Here is an 18254-nt window from a genome sequence, read left to right as displayed (position 1 = left end):
CTCCATCGTTAGGTGAGAACATATTTTTCAGGAACTAATAGATGAATTTCTACCGAATTCAGTGACATTAGTAGTTATATTAAGAAAAAGTGTGAAATCAGAAAACAAATACGCCTACTTCCCAAGGTTCACAATTTTAAATTCTACATGATCCTTTTACTTTACATTATAGAAATCAAGTACCGAGAAAGATATGTGAAGAAGAGTCTCTAAAAACAGTGTCTATGGAGTATGGCATCTTATGTCTAAAAATTGTTGCAATCGGACTATAACTTTTCAAACCCTCAGTATGGTATATGTTGACTTCAGTGTTATTAATTGATATCTAATTTGAAATTTATGTAAATTTCTTTAAAATCTTTCTTGTTAATAGTGTGACCTTATGCTAAAAAGGGTAAAATTGGGTCGAAGCTCCCCTTGCCTGCATATACCGCTTAAAAAGATTTTCGAACTCCAGGTTGACCTTATACCCTATACATATATCGATCAATATGTGGTTTATGTTAAGGGGTTATCTTATTAAATTCCACAACATTTCTAGAATATTTTTTTTCAAGTTGATTCGAGTAATAGTTTCGTAGATACAGCCTTGAGAACTTGGGCGCGCTTTTCTCGAAACTGTGTTTTTGAAGTTGGTTGGCAAAATTTCTCGAGCACTACTCAACCGGTCTTCATGAAATTTTACACAGGTCTTTGAAATATAAGTCTTAACGACTTGGTCGAAGTATTCTTTTTCGATTACAACTATTTGAAAAAGAAATGTTGCGAAATTTTCACAAAAATATTAATTTTTTGTAAAAATGTCCAGCAAAAATCTAATTTTCAGTTTTTTTCTTTCGTCCAAGTTCTAAGATGAGGCTTTAGCTAAAACACGTATTTTTTCGCTTTAGATGATCCTGTAAAGTGTTATTCTGCCTGCGCGGGCGCATCTTTTTTCCGAGGGCTCTCCGGAAATGGCGTCTCTTTCTAATAATAGTATATCCTTTGGCCATCAAAAGGAGTGAATACTACTCCTAGCCTCCATATACCTATTATAAGGATTTTTATATTGTACATTCGATGGCAGTATCTCATTGCAATGATGTTAATATAATATCTCGGAGAAGAGGCAAAGTGAAGTAATTAATATATCATCTCTACTACTTTAAATACTTTCGAAATATTTTTTATTTAATTTAAAGTTTAGTCAACACCTGAGAATAGTATAACACCGCCTTTGGGCCACGTAAATTGCGAGAGTAAAAAATTTTCAGCTACACCCTAACTTATCTCTTCCTTATTTGTTTAAATATGGATTAGAAATTTCAAACTAGTTTCATACATAATTTTGCTAATTATTAGTATTATGGACATTATTAGACGCCAGAAAATAAATTGCGCAATGTCCAATGCTCACAAGAAACAATGCAATACAGAATAAAACACAGCACGACTTAGAAATATGCAATAAATTATGATAAAGTGAATAAGTTACGAGTCCCAAATTGATGTTCCCGTTCACGCTATTATCTTTAATAGTTGCACACAAGAGTCTCAACTGTACAAAAGCTGCTCTATAAATTTGACAATTTTGTTCAATAATAAAATGGGTTATTGCATAAATTCACATGCATAAAATATATGTGCATGTGTGTCGCAGCAAGTAAATCAGATGATCCAGTTTCTTCTGGAATGAGTGAAATACTTAATTACTTATTTTGAAAATAATTACCATCAACTGAGACGATTTATGGATTTACTTTCATTTTCAACTCGTAAAACTCCTGGTTTTTTGTCTTACAACTTTTTATTTAAATATGAGAGTGTATTAAAATGTATACGCTTTTGCGCAAGTCTTTTTGTTTGTTGTGAAGATATCTTTAGTAAATGATCAACAGTGAGATTTATAAAGCAGATTTGCACGTTCAAGAATTTCAGTTACTTTGCACAACAAACTGATGTTATTCCATAACAGAGCTAACTTACTTAACAAACACAAGCACATACTATACATATATAGGCAATACAGTAATGTTCAAAATAAAGGCAATTAATGTAGATTCAATTTATGATCTCTGATTGAGACCAATTAGTTGGTTGACCCATTTGCTTAAAATACATGCTAACGCAAAGCGTATGTGGTTATTTGGGAAAAATACATTTTAAAATACAAGTATAGCTAAATATGAGGAGAGGAGTACGGTATGGGTTGTATCCTTACTACTATATGAAGAAAATAGTAATACTTTGCTCATGAGTTTTTAATTTATTCTTCAAAATATATGTCGTCCCCCTCAAAGTAATCTCTCTTCGCACTTGTGCTAACGTTTTGCCAATTCTCGTCAGAGATGTTAAAGTAATTTCCGGAATAGCCTTCAATGCGCGTAGCGATTCACATATAATGACTTCAATTGACTCAAACTGGTTTCCCCGGAGGGGCCCATAACTACGGCCTCTTTTTACGAATAGTTTCACGCTAACGACACATAACACTCAAATAATATTTCTTTTTGACAGTTTGGCTTGTCGGAAGGAATTCGACACCTCGATAATCGTACAAAACTGTCAAAATAACCCTGATTTTTGACTTGCTTTGGCGTGTTTTTTCGGCTTTGGCTCAATAAAAATTCGATATTTGGCCCATTGATCGTCTGTTCCAGGTCGTAAGCATAAATCCAAAACTCATCACCATTAATAATACGTTTCATGACATCCTGGTAGACAGCAAGCATTATTTCACAGATGTTGACGAGACGCTGACTTTTTCGTAAAAATTTAGTGTTTTTCACTTTTCTTAGGCCCAAATGATCTTTCAAAACGGTTTTCACTGATCCTTCCGATATTCCAACGATGCCAGCCAAATCTCTGACTGTTATTCGTCGATTGTCAAGCACCAATTTCTTTATTTTATTGACGTGTTGATCATCAGTTGATGTTGATGGCCATCCTGGACGTGGTTCGTCGTCAACGTGTTCTCGACCCTCTTTGAATAATTGTACCAATCAAAAACACTTTCTTGCGACAAACAATTACTGGAAATTGGACCATACTTTTTGAAAATGAGATTTCTTTTAATTAGATTTCTTTTCGTCGGATTATTTAAAATCGTTTGTTTATGGAAAGTTATATGGGTCATTTACTCAATGTCTTATTTCAAAATAACCCTATCCTATGTACTTTATGATTCTATAAAAAAAATACATTCAAAAGACTAAAAACTCTCTATTTAATTTCAAACTTACGTTTATTTTGTGAGACTTTAGAATATGAATTTAAAGCTGTTTTCTGAATGAGGGTTGCAAAAGAAGAATAATTTTGCTGAACCTGGTACACCTTCATAACCAGCGATTAATATGTGTACTAAACCTTCCTTATTATCATCGCTTTCTATAGGGAAGAAATAGCCTGATATAACCTGCCGAAAAAGTGACATTTCATCTGCCAGCTAGTCCGACATCTATAACGAGATCCAGTAAGAAATAGTATTGACCTTGAGCCTGATCACAAGTATTTAACACATTAAGATAGTTAAATACAATGTAGACTTAATATAAATATAATAAAATTTAATGAAACAAGTTTTTATCACGTACTATTAGGCTGGGTTTAGATTGAAAGATAAGGAATGCACCGCGACTTTTGGTCAATTGTGCACTTTGCTGGGTTAGGTTACTATTCTTTTCTTCTGTACTGGCGTAGACACCGCTTACGCGATTATAGCCGACTTAACATCAGCGCGCCAGTCGTTTCTTCTTTTCGCAATGTAGCGCCAATTGGAGATTCCAAGCGAAGCCAGGTCCTTCCTGGTCTTTCCAACCGAGTGGAGGTCTCCTCTTCCTCTGCTTTCCCCGAAGGGTACTGCGTTTTATAGAGTTTGGTTTTTGTTCGTTGAGAGAGGACTTTACTTCTCAATTGCCTACTCAGTCCAAAGTAGCAACTGTTGGCAAAAGTTATTCTGCGTTGAATTTCGAGGCTGACGTTGTTGTTGGTGTTGATACTGGTTCCAAGATAGACGAAATTATCTACGACTTCGAAGTTATGACTGTCAACATTGAGGTCTAGTCACGAGGGCGATGACTGAAGATATTTTGTCTTGCCCTCGTTCACTACCAACTATTCCATTTACTATCTATTTACAGAAAAAAATGTTTTTTAAGAAAGAAATATAAAATTTTGATGGTTGTAACTAATAATATAAATAATAAATGAACAGTGTAGATTTGTTGAACAATTGGCTAATTAAAACGCCTACACTTAGGCTTAAGCAGCAAAATTAACTTTTCATGTCAATGTTTGCTAGTATTGACTGCTGCTTGTACAGGCCAAAAAAGAAGGAGAATCTTGCAACTATTTAATATAATGGCAAAGGAGCCTGTAGTATAAAAACAGATTATGGTTTTTCGTCATTCATTTAATTATGGTATTTTGATTTCGCGCTCTTCTAGCACTTCTCCCGTTTAGCTCCGCTAACATGGTTGCGTGGGTCATTTACCATCCATTTATTGTCAATTAAACGCTAATTGGCCTATTAGTTTTGGATTTGGAATTTGTTAAATGTTCGATTGCTTGGCAAATTGAGGACCATTGGAAGTTAACTTCATGATATTGGGAGAGTTTTTGGAATGTTATGTTAATGTGTGCGATTTTCAATTTTATAAAAAATATCGTTTTACAAAAATGAGTTTACACAATTAAAATTCTCAATGCTATGTTTTCAGTTCGTTATAACTTATAACTTTATGAGCCTATATGAAACCTCTAACCATATAAGTTGAAGTATATAGTATAATATATAAACAGTTTTATTTCTCTAAGTTTCTGTTTGGAAATTTACAGCACTACTGTACATAGTAATCTTAATGCTAGCTTAGCGCAAACACTTGTTTGCGAACTCTTAACCATCATCTGTGTGATATATACGTACACACACCTACCTATAAATAAGCTAATCATAAATTAATCATAATAACGCTTGCCACCGCAATAAATTGATAACCATCAAATGTCAGTTGCTAAGAAGCAGCCCCACTAATCTTTATTAGTTAATGCTCTGAAATTTATTAAATTTTTTTATATTTATACAAGTTGTACTTTTAATTTTTGAAACCAAAATGTCATAGAATTGTCTGTTAGCTTTACATGTGATATGCGAGTTGTTGAAATGTTGCTTGAGCTGCGCATGCGTAAGTCCAAAGACGCGTCGGTGTACATCTGAGCCGGGATTAAGGTCTCTTGAATGCCTTTGAAACTGAAAATCGAACAATTAATTTTTCTTAAAAGTATCTACGGACATATTTATATAGTACATATATAAGCTTATTTTTCTTAGCTCACTCGCTTTTAGGCCTTTCATGAAATTTTTTTCCAATGGAATTTTCATGTGAAGAAGTTGTTGATTGAATATTGCAGCGTAACTCGTCACCGGTAAATCCGCTGTCTATGTATGCAAACAATATCACGTACTTTTACATATATACATAAGTATAATCAGGCATACGTACACACATATGCGCACAGCATCTTCGGTTAAGGCGTTAAATTCGATATTAAAAGCTTGAGAGCGACTTTTAATGAGTTCAGTTTTCAGCGACTTTTAATTCGTAAATTTTTCATAGCAATTGTTTTTGCTTTTTTGCTTGTTTTTAATAATTTCCAACTATTTCAAAAACAAACACATACATTCGCATTCATATTTATTTGCTTTTGTTATTTATTTTTTGACGTCAGCTTCATCTAGCGCGCTTTTGCCAATCGCCTGCTAGTGAGGAAGCTATGTACAGCGTTGGGTGCATTGTTGTTGTAGCTTTTTGTTAGTACTTTGGCGCTGCTTAAGTTGGGCCATGCTCTTCGCCTAACATATTGGGGCTAAGACATTAGCTTGTTTAGCTAGTTTCATATAAAAAGCATTGGCTGCAGTGAATCCGTCAACAGTTAGCAAACGCTTTACAATACTTCAACATGTTCAAGATTGTGAGTAAATATTTGGTTTCGCTAGAAAAGAATTAGCCAAGTTTGAATTAACTTGCATTATTTCTGAAATAAAAAATGTGATTTTACGCCTGTGCAAGTGTTCGTAGCCAATAAAACGAGTGAAAATTAATTGATAGTGAAGTTGGAATTATCCTGTTTATACTGTGGAGATAAATATTCTCTTTTGTGAAAAAAAATATATTGGAAATAAGAAATTATAAAGTAAAAATATTATAAAAAATTCCATAAATAGTTTTTGTTAAATAAAAACATAAAAAAATTAAAATCTTGAATAGCAAAAAAATAATTTAATATTTTAAGAAAAAATAATAATTTTCTTACTGATAAATATATTTAAAATTTATAAATTTTTTCAAATTATTAAAAATTTTGTATTATTATTTATTTTGTTCTTTAAGAAATTGTTGTAAGAAAGTCTGATATTTCAAAAAAGGGAATATAATTTTATAAAAATATTTTTTATTAATTAAATTAAAACTGAATTTGTTTTTAGAGAACTGAAATTTTTTTGAATTTTTTTAATTATGTTTAATGTTAATGTGTTAAACATATTTAATGAAATGTACAGCAACAAATAATAGTTTTAGTTGTTTCATAATCAAAAAATATTTGAATTTATAATTTTGTGCGAATTTTAGTTATATCATATTGGAATGTTTTCACTTTCTTATTCAAATTAGCAGTTTTAACGAACATTCTAACTTGTGTCCGATACTACACTGAGGAAAATCAAGTTGAAATAAAAAAATCAAATAATTCCAAATTATACTACCTCATCACATATTTTCTGCTAACGGAAATTGGCACTTATAATTTTATTAAAGCGTTTAAACATTCGGATATTCCTAAAAAACTAATTTAATAAAAAATTTCTTCTGAATACTCTATAATAACTTCAAACAAAAACAAAAAACTTCAGCTGTTAATTTACAGTTTAAGAAAAACAGAAAACGGGATTCGAATTAAAAAAAAGATACAATGAACTCATAATTTTCCTCAGTGTAAAAAACAAGTTCAAAATAAATTTTGAAAGTTGTATTTGCTATTGAAACTCTATAAATCAGCAGAGTCGGAGTTAAAGCATTAAATAATTCGACTTCTATTGTTAATGAAATAAGAATTAATCATGTGACACTTGGACCGATTTCCGGTCATCTTTAATGACAATATTCGTAGATGAAATATAATAGATAGATGTGCATGTATTTGAAACAATTTTCAAAATACATTTCTCATTATAAGAAGAATAAGCCCTCAAAATGAGCTTTACTTTGGACTGCTGCAGCTCGGTTCCTTTTTATTAGGATCATTAGGATTTTAGATTGGCAAGCTCTATTTCGACTATTACGATTGATTTTTCTATCATTTTGAAATCTTTAATTTTATTCCAAGAGAATGACAAATGATGATAAAATCCAAAAAATGCCATCAGTCAAGTGATGGGAAAGATTTTTTGTTAAAGAAATGATTGCAGGCAGTAGCTTTAGCAATCTCCCAGTATTTTAGAGTTCAAAAATATAACGATTGTTCTACCTTCACACTAAAATAACTGCTATTTTTCACATAGTGTTAGGTAAGGAACTAATGAGCCTCAAAAAAACATTACTGCTCTATTCGTCAGTTTCAATTTACCACCCTTTTTTTGTTTTTGCTGCAAGTAATGGTTTTTAATTAAAACTTTGCATATATATCTAAAATAAATTCAGTATAGCATTCATTGATCCTATCATTATCAGTATTCTTCATTTGTTCTACTTTGACAGAGAGCTCTTTTAATTTGGGAACGAGTTCTGTTATCTGCAAAATAAAACTTTTGCTCACAGTAAAATTCAAAAATAATAAAAATTACTATTATTCACTTTAATTAAACCCAATTTATTTTTTTAAGCATTATTTCTACCGCTCACTTTGTTAACACGCTTAAACACTCTTTCACTTGCAGCTGCTCCTTACCGCACTCGTAGCCTACGCCTGCGCCGATAACATCGACAAAGATGCGCAAGTGCTGAGCTTCAAGAACGACGTCGCCGATCCGGAAGGTAACTACGCGTACGCCTTCGAAACCAGCAATGGCATACAGCAACAGGAAGCTGGCAACACAGTCGGTGTAGCCGGTCAATACGAATATGTGTCACCGGAGGGCGAGAAAATCTCCATTAGCTACACAGCCGATGAGAATGGTTTCCAACCCAGCGGCGCACATCTGCCCACACCACCACCAATTCCAGAAGCTATCGTGCGCGCTTTGGAATACATTGCAGCGCATCCCGCCGCCCCATAAGCCGGCTGGTGGAAGTTAGTGTGTGAGAGAGAGAGAGAGAGCGAGTGGCGCTATAAATACACTACACGAAATGTGCGAACTGCCGTTAATCAAATGCAGTGTTGTAAAGTGAAGTGAAGTTTAGATTAGTATGTAGATATGGCCAAGTTGGAAGCTAAATTGCAATGCTGAATTATTTAATAAATCTAAATAATAGTTACCTAGTCAATCTAGTTTTCTGAAGCGCAGCAATTGGATGCACTTTCCGAGCTGCGCCGTTGCTACACTACTACCTTTTTACATACTCTATCTAGTGTGGTTCTGTATATATGTACATATATATGCACACACACACACGTCTGTCTGTATTTGTATGTAGGTGAAGAGCCATTATTTCATAACAGTAAATTTCAATATTCATATGTACTATTAATTAAATAGCAAAGAGACATTGACGAAGCGCTAAAACGTGTTTAATTTAAGCGAGTTTCACATACCAACATATATATACACACACACGCATACATACATACATAAATACATACATACGTACATATGCATACACAAATAAATATAAAAACATATCTCTATTGTATTAAAGACATCATATCTAGAATAAAATTGCAACAAAGTTTTCCTCACAGAAAATGGAAATATAAAAACTTAAACTCAATGTGTACTTTATTAGAATGGATATATGTGTATACACATATAAACATTAGGGTGTCAATTATTTACGAAGTTGATTTTGTGCTGCAAACGCAACTTGAAGCTTCAGTTTTTGGCTTAAAAAAAAGATTTCAACGTAAACCAAGCTCTTGATTTTCAATTTATATGGCATGTGATTTTTTGATAAAAAAAATTTAGTTTGTCCAAAAAAAAAATAAATCTTCAACTTAGAAATAATGATATAACTGCTCCGTTCTACAAAAAACGTCTTAATGACCTTTAAGTGTCTTATACGGGTTAATTCTGTGTTGCTCATACGCCATGGTACTGTATGAATTCTCAGCGCATTTATTGCATAACTTTAACTGTGTATAACTTTTAAAGAACTGTTATGATGATTATGTTTTTTATGAAAAAAAAAGATTAATGTTGATGTTAATAAAGGAACTCATGTTTAAGCGTAGGAAAAATATGATTTGGGCCCCTTTAAAACGAAAAAAAAAATTTACTTACGTTGGATCCATTTTTTATGGCAAAAGCTGAGCTTCAAGTTGCGTTTGCAAAACAAAAAATTAACTTATGTAATAGCGGCCACCCTAATATACATAAACATAACCATACATATATAGTAGCATCACTAATATTATATGCCTGGGAAGCGTGTAGTGCGCTATGGCGCTTGTGAACACGAATGAACTTTCAGCTTTGTTGCGATGAGCTCTGAGAACAGGTGAACACTGGCGACATAACCATATATTTTAGTAACGGTAAGTGAAAATCACACAATGGCGACAAATGGCGAACTCTTCGCAACCATAAAATTGTGAAACAGCTAGACATAGAATAAGTTTAATATGCAAATGGCATTCAAGCGAGTTGTGCAAAGTCACATAAAAAATGTTCAGCAGAACATAGAAGAGCGCTAAATATTGAAAGGCACGCATTTCATGCGAATTGATAGCACTGAAATCAGAAAACAAATTGAATAAACTAAAAAAGCCAATAACAGGCTTAATTTGTTTGAAATGCCAAAGAATTTTTAAACGCCAATATTATGAACAAAAGGAATAATGACAACATACATACATATGTATGAAGATGAAATGTGCTGGAGATGCTAAAGCCGCGCTCCGATCTACAAGATAGTTTATGTTATACTGTACAACAAAACTTGAAAAAACGGTTAATTCATTTGCATTCTAGCTATAATACCGTTCACAAATACAATTCCTTACAAAAACTTGATTCCGATAGTTAAGTTTGTATGGCTGCTATATGCTATAGTGGTTCGATATCAGTGCTTTCGACAAATGAGCAGCTTTTTGGAGAGAAAAGGTCGTGTGCAAAATTTCAGATCCAAGGGACTAGTTCGCGTATATACAGACAGACAGAAGGACATGTTTAAAACGACTCAGCTCGTTATGCCGATCATTTGTATAAACTTATTTTTTACGGTCTCCGACGTTTTCTTACAAAACTTCGTGGCAAAATTAATTTACGCTGTTTTTCTTCTCTATATATATGTATTTTCCCGTAGTTCCTAGGTGGAACATAGGGCCTCAATAAACAAATTATAATTCATTTTATTTACAGCTATAAATTTAATTTCTTTCCAAGAATAACCACTTCTCTGTGCTTCTGCTTCGTCTTCCCGTCTCCAGGTGTTGGCTGGTCTCCCGCTTCTTCGGCTTCCTTGGGGACTCCAATCTAGCGCTGTTCTGCTAATGTCGTTGTGAGGCTTTCGCAAAGTGTGACCGATCCATTTCCATTTACAACGTCGAATTTCGATATGGATCGGTAGCTGTTTGGTTACGGTCCAGAGGTTAGCATTGCTAATAACGTTAGGCCAGAATATCCGCAAAATTTTTCGAAGACATCAATTAAAAAAGGATTGCAGCGATTGTAAAACATTCGCTGCAATATTCCACGTCTCGCAGCCATATAATACAACGGATTTCACGCTTGAATCGAATATTTTTAGCTTCGTACGTATGGATATATGTGTTGATCTCCAGACTTTATCCAACATTCCGAAGGCAGCGCGACCTTTGGATATACGGTTTCGTATATCGGCTGCTGATCCACCGTTTTTAGATATGATGCTATCAAATAGCAGAACTCGTCGACTTCTTCGAGACATGTTCCAGCGATCTGTAGGTTTGGCGTTTCGGTTGTGTTGATGCGCATAAATTTTGTCTTCGCTATATTAATTTTAAGTCCAGTTTGTGCGGCGAGATCACTAACAGCTTCAAGTTTCAAGGAAATGTGCGAATATTTATGGGACAACAGACAGACAGTTTGGTTTTTGCCTACTCAGTCCAACGTAACACCTGTTGAGCACCTATTGGCAAAAGTTTTTCTCCGTTGGATTTCGAGGCTAACATTGTTGTTGCTGTTAATGCTGGTTCCAAGATGCACGAAATTATATACAACTTCGAAGTTATGACTGTCAACAGTGACGTGGGAGCCCAGTTGCGAGTGCGACGACTGTTTGTTTGATGACATGAGATATTTCGTCTTGCTAAATATCGTCGGTCGTTCACAGCTAGACCCTTTTGCTTTACTTCTTTACTTCTTTATCTAGCCTGCATAAAGCAGAACTAACGTCGCGGGTGTTGAGGCCAATGATCTCAATATCAGCGGCATACGCCAGCAGCTGTACACTCTTATAGAAGATTAAGTTCTGCAGCTCGAATTATTTTCTTCAGCAGCAGATTGAAGAAGTCGCACAATAGGGAGTCGCCTTGTCTGAAACCTCGTTTGGTATCGAACGTCTCGGAGAGGTCCTTCTCGATCCTGACGGAGCTTTTGGTGTTGCTCAACGTCAGTTTACACAGCCGTATTAGTTTTGCGGGGATACCAAATTCAGAAATCGCGGCATAAAGGTAGCTCCTTTTCGTGCTGTCAAAAGCAGCTTTGAAATCGACGAACAGGTGGTGTGTGTCGATTTTCTTCTCCCGGGTCTTTTCCAAGATTTACCGCTTGGTGAATATTTGGTTGGTCAGGCCAAAAGACACACTGATAAGGTCCGATCAATTTGTTGAGAGTGGGCTTTAATCTTTCACACAATATGTTCGATAGAACCTTATATGCGATGTTTGGGAGACTTATCCCACGGTAGTTGGCGCAGATTGTGGGGTCTCCCTTTTTGTGGATTGGGCAGAGCACACTTAAACTCCAATCGTTGGGCATGCTTTCGTCCGAACATATTTTACAAAGAAGCTGATGCATGCTCCTTATCAGTTCTTCGGCGGCAATAGATCGGCCCGCCGCTTTGTTGTTCTTCAGACGGGTAATTGCTATTCGATCTGTTCAGGGTATAATAAAAATAAGCAAGAAAGGCGGATAAAAGTTCGTGCTTAGCAGATTATTACATAATAACGCCATTTGCAAGGCTTAAATCACGAAAAATACTTTTATATGTTGGTGAATTAACCATAAGGATGGAAATAATTATAAAGGATATATGGATGTTGATTGAACAAACCGTTACACCATGTATCTGATATAATACTATTATCACTTACTGTCATTAAAATATCGTGTACAGCAACCAATATATTCGGCAATATTATAGAAAAGAGAGAAGAAAATCATAATATTAGATGTATGGATGTTAAATCAGAGCCTGTGCTGATTGTAAGGCACGGGCGGATTCCATACATTTTCACCACAAAACCATGGTATGTCGATGAAAATTTTTCCACTAAAGTCAACTGGAAGTTCAAAAATCATTCCATTAAGTAGATTGAGTTTGGTTAATCCATGCCAATATCGTCCTTTTATAAAACGAAATCACACTCATGTTAGGAAAAAATTCTAGTTCGGGCGTTCACTACATATATGATGAATATATTATTAAGATTTTAAAGACAACATTTGTAGCCGTTTTTGAGAAATCATGGACGAAAATTTAAGTTTTTTTTTCGAGAAAACACATTTAAAACTCAGGTGTTTACGCCACGTGCTCTAAATATCTTAATTTTTCACTCGAACGACTTTCCAACTACGTTCAATTTCGCGAAAATACTTTCCCAGCACATTCTATGTATGCTCAAGATGGGATGTATCCAAAAAAATTGATTTTTTGAAACTGTCACACGTTATAAGGGGGTCATCCAAAGCAATTTGAAACTACAAACGACCCTTACTATTGCAATACATCTAATAAATTTAAGTTTTTTAGCTTAATTTAGGACTTGGTTCTAGGTAGTACCTTATGGTTTTCTGTTAAAGAAGTTGGGCAATGGTCCAATTTCGCCTATCTACAGCACCAACCTCCCATAGTGCCAACCAACACGAGCACCATGTATCAAAATTTACTTCAGATACCGGCAAAACGAACGGAAAAACAGACATCCGGAATGCAAAACGTCTAGTCATTCTGATTGCTTTGATATTTGTACAATTCTGTAATTGTCTTGATAACTATTGGACTCTGGTGAACATGTTGCGAGAGTATAAAAAATATAAATATGCATGTTCGCATATTAAAAGATCAAATAAATTATAGCCGAGAATATGTAGATGAAGAATATGTAAATGACATGAAAATTTAAGTTGAAAAGAAGAAAACATGGTGTTGATTACAGCAAGCACATTGCTGAAATTTTCGACTCCTTTAAATATATATGTTGTTGTTGTACTCTTTTTTTAAGCCGACTGAAACTAAAACAATTAAGGATGAAGCAGAAACCCACTTACGCGTTTGTCTGCCGGCACAGGCACCGCACGCAGCATGTACGTTGGCATTCTTGATGAAGGTCCATTCAGTGACGCATTCTTCAGCACTACCATCGTCATTACCGTAACCTACCTCATATCCCTCATTCGTTTTCGCTTTCGCAACGACAAGTTCAACCGCAAACACAACTCCTTTATTGGCGTCGTTTAAACGCTCAACGCGGAGGCAATCCAGCTTCCAGCCACCGACTGCTCTATACAAGCAGTCATACATACATCGCGTTTTTTGCATTCCCCGCTGCACTCGGCCATCTACTTACATACAATATACACACATATGTACATACATATGGTAATGCAAAGGCAGCCGTCAATTGACTTTTTGGCATATGAATGTAGGTCAGTGTTGTGTGTAAAAGCTTGTGAATATGAGTGTGCGTGTTGCTGGTTTGTGGCTAAATTTAAGCTTCTTTATTTTTCGGTAATCTGGTTTTTAATAGCTCTCTTATTTTTAGCAAATTATGTAGACATTCAGGCACATACATATTACAAAGAAGCGCATCAGTCGCGCCGCAACACCAGCTCCAGTCCCAGCACCAGCTCCAGTAGCGGCTTATTAACAAGTTATCGTCATATCGATATCGGAGTATTTACAAATTTTATGGCTTTACTCTTTTATTTATCATTGCTTATTTATTTATCAAGTGACGCATAAAAATTCAATAAATAAAATGTAATAAATAAAATATGAAAAAGCAAACAAAAAAGCGAAAACTGACCTCAAGACCATTGGGAAATCGTAACTAATTTTAACTGTTTTGAAATATCTGAAATAATAGGATAACCGAAAACAGTCACCAAATACATACATATCTAGTATTGAAGGTATTAAAATATTCAAAATCTTCGTCTTCTTACGCGGTTATATCCGAGTTTACAGCAGCGTGCACGTCGTTTTTTTCTTTTCGCCGTTTAGCGCCAATCGGCGATTCCAAGTTTTGCCAGGGCCTTCTCTATCTGATCTTTCCAAAGGAGTGAAGGTCTTCTTCTTCCTCTGCTTGCCCCGGGGGGTACTGCGGTAAAGCTTTCAGAGCTGGAGTCTATTCGGACGACATTACCTGAACTATGTCAATGTCGTCGCAAAACTGTTCCATCGAGTGCTGTATAACGCCGTTGCCAATGTGCAAAAGATCATTCATCTTCCGCAGAACCTTTCTCTCGAAAATTTGTACCGCCGACACATCAGATGTTGTCATCGTCCAAGCCTCTGCATCATACCAGGACGGGGATGATGAGCGTCTTGTAGAGTTTGTTCTTTGTTCGTCTCGAGAGGACTTCACTTCTCAATTGCCTACTCAGTCCGAAATAGCACCTATTGGCAAGAGTTATTCTGCGTTAGGTTTCGAGGCTGACAATGTTGTTGGTGTTAATACTGATTCCAAGGTAGGCGAAATTATCTACGACTTCGAAGTTATCACTGTCAACAATTACGTGGGAGCTAAGTCACGAGTGCGAAGACTGTGTGTTTGATGACAGGAGATATTTCGTCTTGGCCTCGTTCACTACCCATTTGCTTTGCTCCCTTATCCGTTCGGAGAAAGCAGAACTAAAGGCGCGGTTGTTAAGGCCAATGATATCAACATCATCGGCATACGCCAGCAACTGTACACTCTTATAGAAGATTGTACCTCCTCGGTAGTTCTGCAGCTCGAATTATTTTCTCCAGAAGTAGGTTTAAGAAATCGAACGATAGGTAGTCGCCTTGTCTGAAACCTCGTTTGGTATCGAACGGCTCGGAGAAGTCCTTCCCGATCCTAAAGGAGCTTTTGGTGTTGCTCAAAGTCAGCTTACACAGCCGTATTAGCTTTGTATTTGTTGACGGTGAGCTTTAATCTTTCACACAATACGCTCGATAGAACCTTATATGCGATGTTGAGGAGGCTTATCCCATGGGAGTTGGCGCAGATTGTGGGGTCTCCCTTTTTGTTCATATTTTTAATGTGCTCTGGGCATCGGTTACTAGATCATCCCCTTGGGTTCTACAAGGGTATGCTCCGGTCTTGAAACCTTCTGTTATTTCGTAGAATTTTAGAGCATTACTCCTGTCGGCCAGCTTGTCAATACTCACGCATTTCGGCCTATCTCTTTTTCTGTCTGCAAATACGTCTCGCTTTCCTCTTCAACTCTCGGTATTTATCCCATCCCGCACGTGTTGTGGTCGTTTGTAGCATTGCGAGGTAGGCAGTCAGTTTTCACATCGTCCTGCTCTTCCGTCGGGGCGTGGGCGCAAATCAGCGATATGTTGAAGAGCCTCGCTTTGATGCGGATTGTGGCTAGATGTGTGTTTCACGAGAACATCAACCAGCTGGGCAGCGGCGCCTTCCCAATTAAGGGACCGGACATTCCAGGTGCATTCCCCCAAATCGTAGCCATGGTCGTCTTCAAAAGGGAGGTCTCTCATCTGAGGCATTTGGTACTCTTTCGTTGGGGGCGATCTTTACGTGGCGGGTCCCAAACCCAGCGCACAACCCTGTGTAGGGGATGTTTCGCTTTCTCACTTTAGCTCGCCTTCAAACTGATTGATGTTCTTAGGCTACCCAAAAGATACTTGGCCAAAGACCGGAAGTCGTGAGCTGCTTGAGCCATATGTAAATGAATCGTTTCTGGCCACTCCCAAGTGAATGGCGTTCAGAGAACTTTCCTCACTTGCGTGAACTTCTACACATGATTCCATACTCCATAGAAAAATTGCGTTACCTAAGAAATAAAGAATCTCCAAAATTACTGCAATTTCTGTGAACATAAAATTGTTTTCAGAACATGTAGATATATTTCACATATATGTACAAATAATAATAATTTTGTTTGGGTCTTCCATTTATCATGACTAAACATGCCACTTATCAGTTTAAAGTCGCTTTGTCGATCGAGCATGTCACATCATCAATACTTCTCTTAATGGTAATCAGCTTCACATAAAAACTATAAAATGCATTTCCGGTAGTTTCTGCGGAGGCTGCGACTTGCTATATGTGTGGAAATCAATGTTAACCGGCATTCGTTGTTGATTAGAGGTAAACAAAACTTGATGTTTATTCTTCTCCATATTTGTCGTATTCAATTCAATATAAACACATGAACAAACATACATATGTAATTAAAAGCATAAAAAATCAATCGTTGGCACACAGAATTGTTTATAATTAATGACAGCTTGAATTAACCATCCGAGTTTGGGTTATGATCGATACCAATGAGCTCTTTAATCACGTCTGGGCTAGGGTGCGCTGCTGGCTTTCAAATGTCAAGATTAGCGGTAAATCTAATTTATTCAAATCAACGTTCTTGCGTTATAAATGTATGTGTATATGTATATAAGTGTGAAGCACAAGTTCATCTCCAGTGAGCGGCGGAACAGAACGGAAAACCACATTCCTACAGTAATTTGAACAGTTTTCCTTTTTTTGTTAATAATCCATTGGTTACACTTGTTTGAATAAATTTATTCATTGGCGGTGACCTTGACTTTATGCTGCTTTAAAACTAAGAAGATTTGTATTTTTTAAAGAAATGTTTGCGATATATTTCCGTAGCACCCATTTCGACCGGTTCTTTACAAATTGATCAATATCATGGTGATTTATTGCTGAACCACGTAATAAATCGTAGAATATTGCAAATGATGTAAGGCAAATATAATTTTAGACATATTTTCGAAGAGCAAAAGTTAATAGTACATATTATGCACCGTGGCTGCTCAGACCTCCTATATTACTAACTGAACCTAACCTAACTAACCTTAACTGAATAGAGTCGGTTAAAATTATGGAAGAAATACTAATGGTCTAAAACTCTTGATGTCAGTCTTACTGTCTCTTTGCAACTGTTGCAGTGTATTTGTGTAAAAAGAAAAAGAAAAGGTTCTGTTGCAATAAGCCCAACACCAGCAACTGTGTGGTTATCATTTCAGTATGCAAATCAAAAAGAAACTTTTCCCGAATAGTGCGCTTAAAGTAGACCACCTTATGACCAAAAATTGTAAATGTCGGACAACAATTGATCAGGCCCCCAGATACCGAATACATGGAGATACGTTAATGAAATTCAAAGCAAATCCCTTCCTGATAACAGTAAGCCTGTATATCAAAAATGGGTTGATTCGGATGAAGGCTTTTGTTAGCCGGAATATACCTAATACAAAGATTTTCATTCCCATAACAGCCAGTTCTGCGCACCGGAATTGACCCGGATTTCATCCGGCCAAGGGGGGAAAAAAATAAAAAAAAAGATTTTCGAACTTCCATTCCGCATATATCGTGAAATATAGTGTATGCATTAGCCCGCATATATGTAACTAATATCAGGATTTTCGAACACCCAGCTGACTTTACTCCATACACATATGGATATTGGTGATGGTAAGAGCGAAACTCAGGCGAAAATTGATAAAACCGGGTCAATACATCCTTATTCCCATAAACCTAATTTACAATTTTCAAACTTCCGGTTGGCCTTATATCACATAGGTATACGAATTACCCCCAAACCAAAAAGTACATGACTTTCAAAATGAGTTAGCAAGTTATCAAGTTATTGATTTTGTTAAATAATTAATGTTGAATTCTTTTGCCACATTTTTTATGTAAAATTTTGAAAACACATTCGTATACAT

The 18254-nt window shown here is 35.8% G+C and overlaps 1 protein-coding gene and 1 long non-coding RNA gene across 2 annotated transcripts; one reads left to right on the top strand and one right to left on the bottom strand.

The window, feature by feature from the left end:
• Positions 1-4982: 4982 nt before the first annotated feature.
• LOC126762624 (uncharacterized) lies at positions 4983-5708 on the bottom strand. The gene is made up of 3 exons (XR_007667489.1): positions 5481-5708; positions 5286-5416; positions 4983-5227 (listed from the first exon to the last, which is right to left on the bottom strand). It is a non-coding gene; the product is annotated as an uncharacterized LOC126762624 (long non-coding RNA).
• A 176-nt stretch (positions 5709-5884) lies between these two features.
• On the top strand, positions 5885-8898 carry LOC126762620 (pupal cuticle protein Edg-78E-like). The gene is made up of 2 exons (XM_050479496.1): positions 5885-5949; positions 7913-8898. The coding sequence occupies exons 1-2, from the start codon at positions 5938-5940 to the stop codon at positions 8249-8251; spliced, it is 351 nt and encodes a 116-aa protein (XP_050335453.1). The 5' UTR covers positions 5885-5937; the 3' UTR covers positions 8252-8898.
• The last annotated feature ends 9356 nt before the right edge of the window (positions 8899-18254 follow it).

The sequence above is a fragment of the Bactrocera neohumeralis genome, chromosome 6 (genome assembly GCF_024586455.1).
Source record: "Bactrocera neohumeralis isolate Rockhampton chromosome 6, APGP_CSIRO_Bneo_wtdbg2-racon-allhic-juicebox.fasta_v2, whole genome shotgun sequence".
Taxonomy (NCBI): Eukaryota; Metazoa; Arthropoda; class Insecta; order Diptera; family Tephritidae; genus Bactrocera; species Bactrocera neohumeralis.
This window is presented reverse-complemented; position numbering and strand designations above follow the sequence as displayed.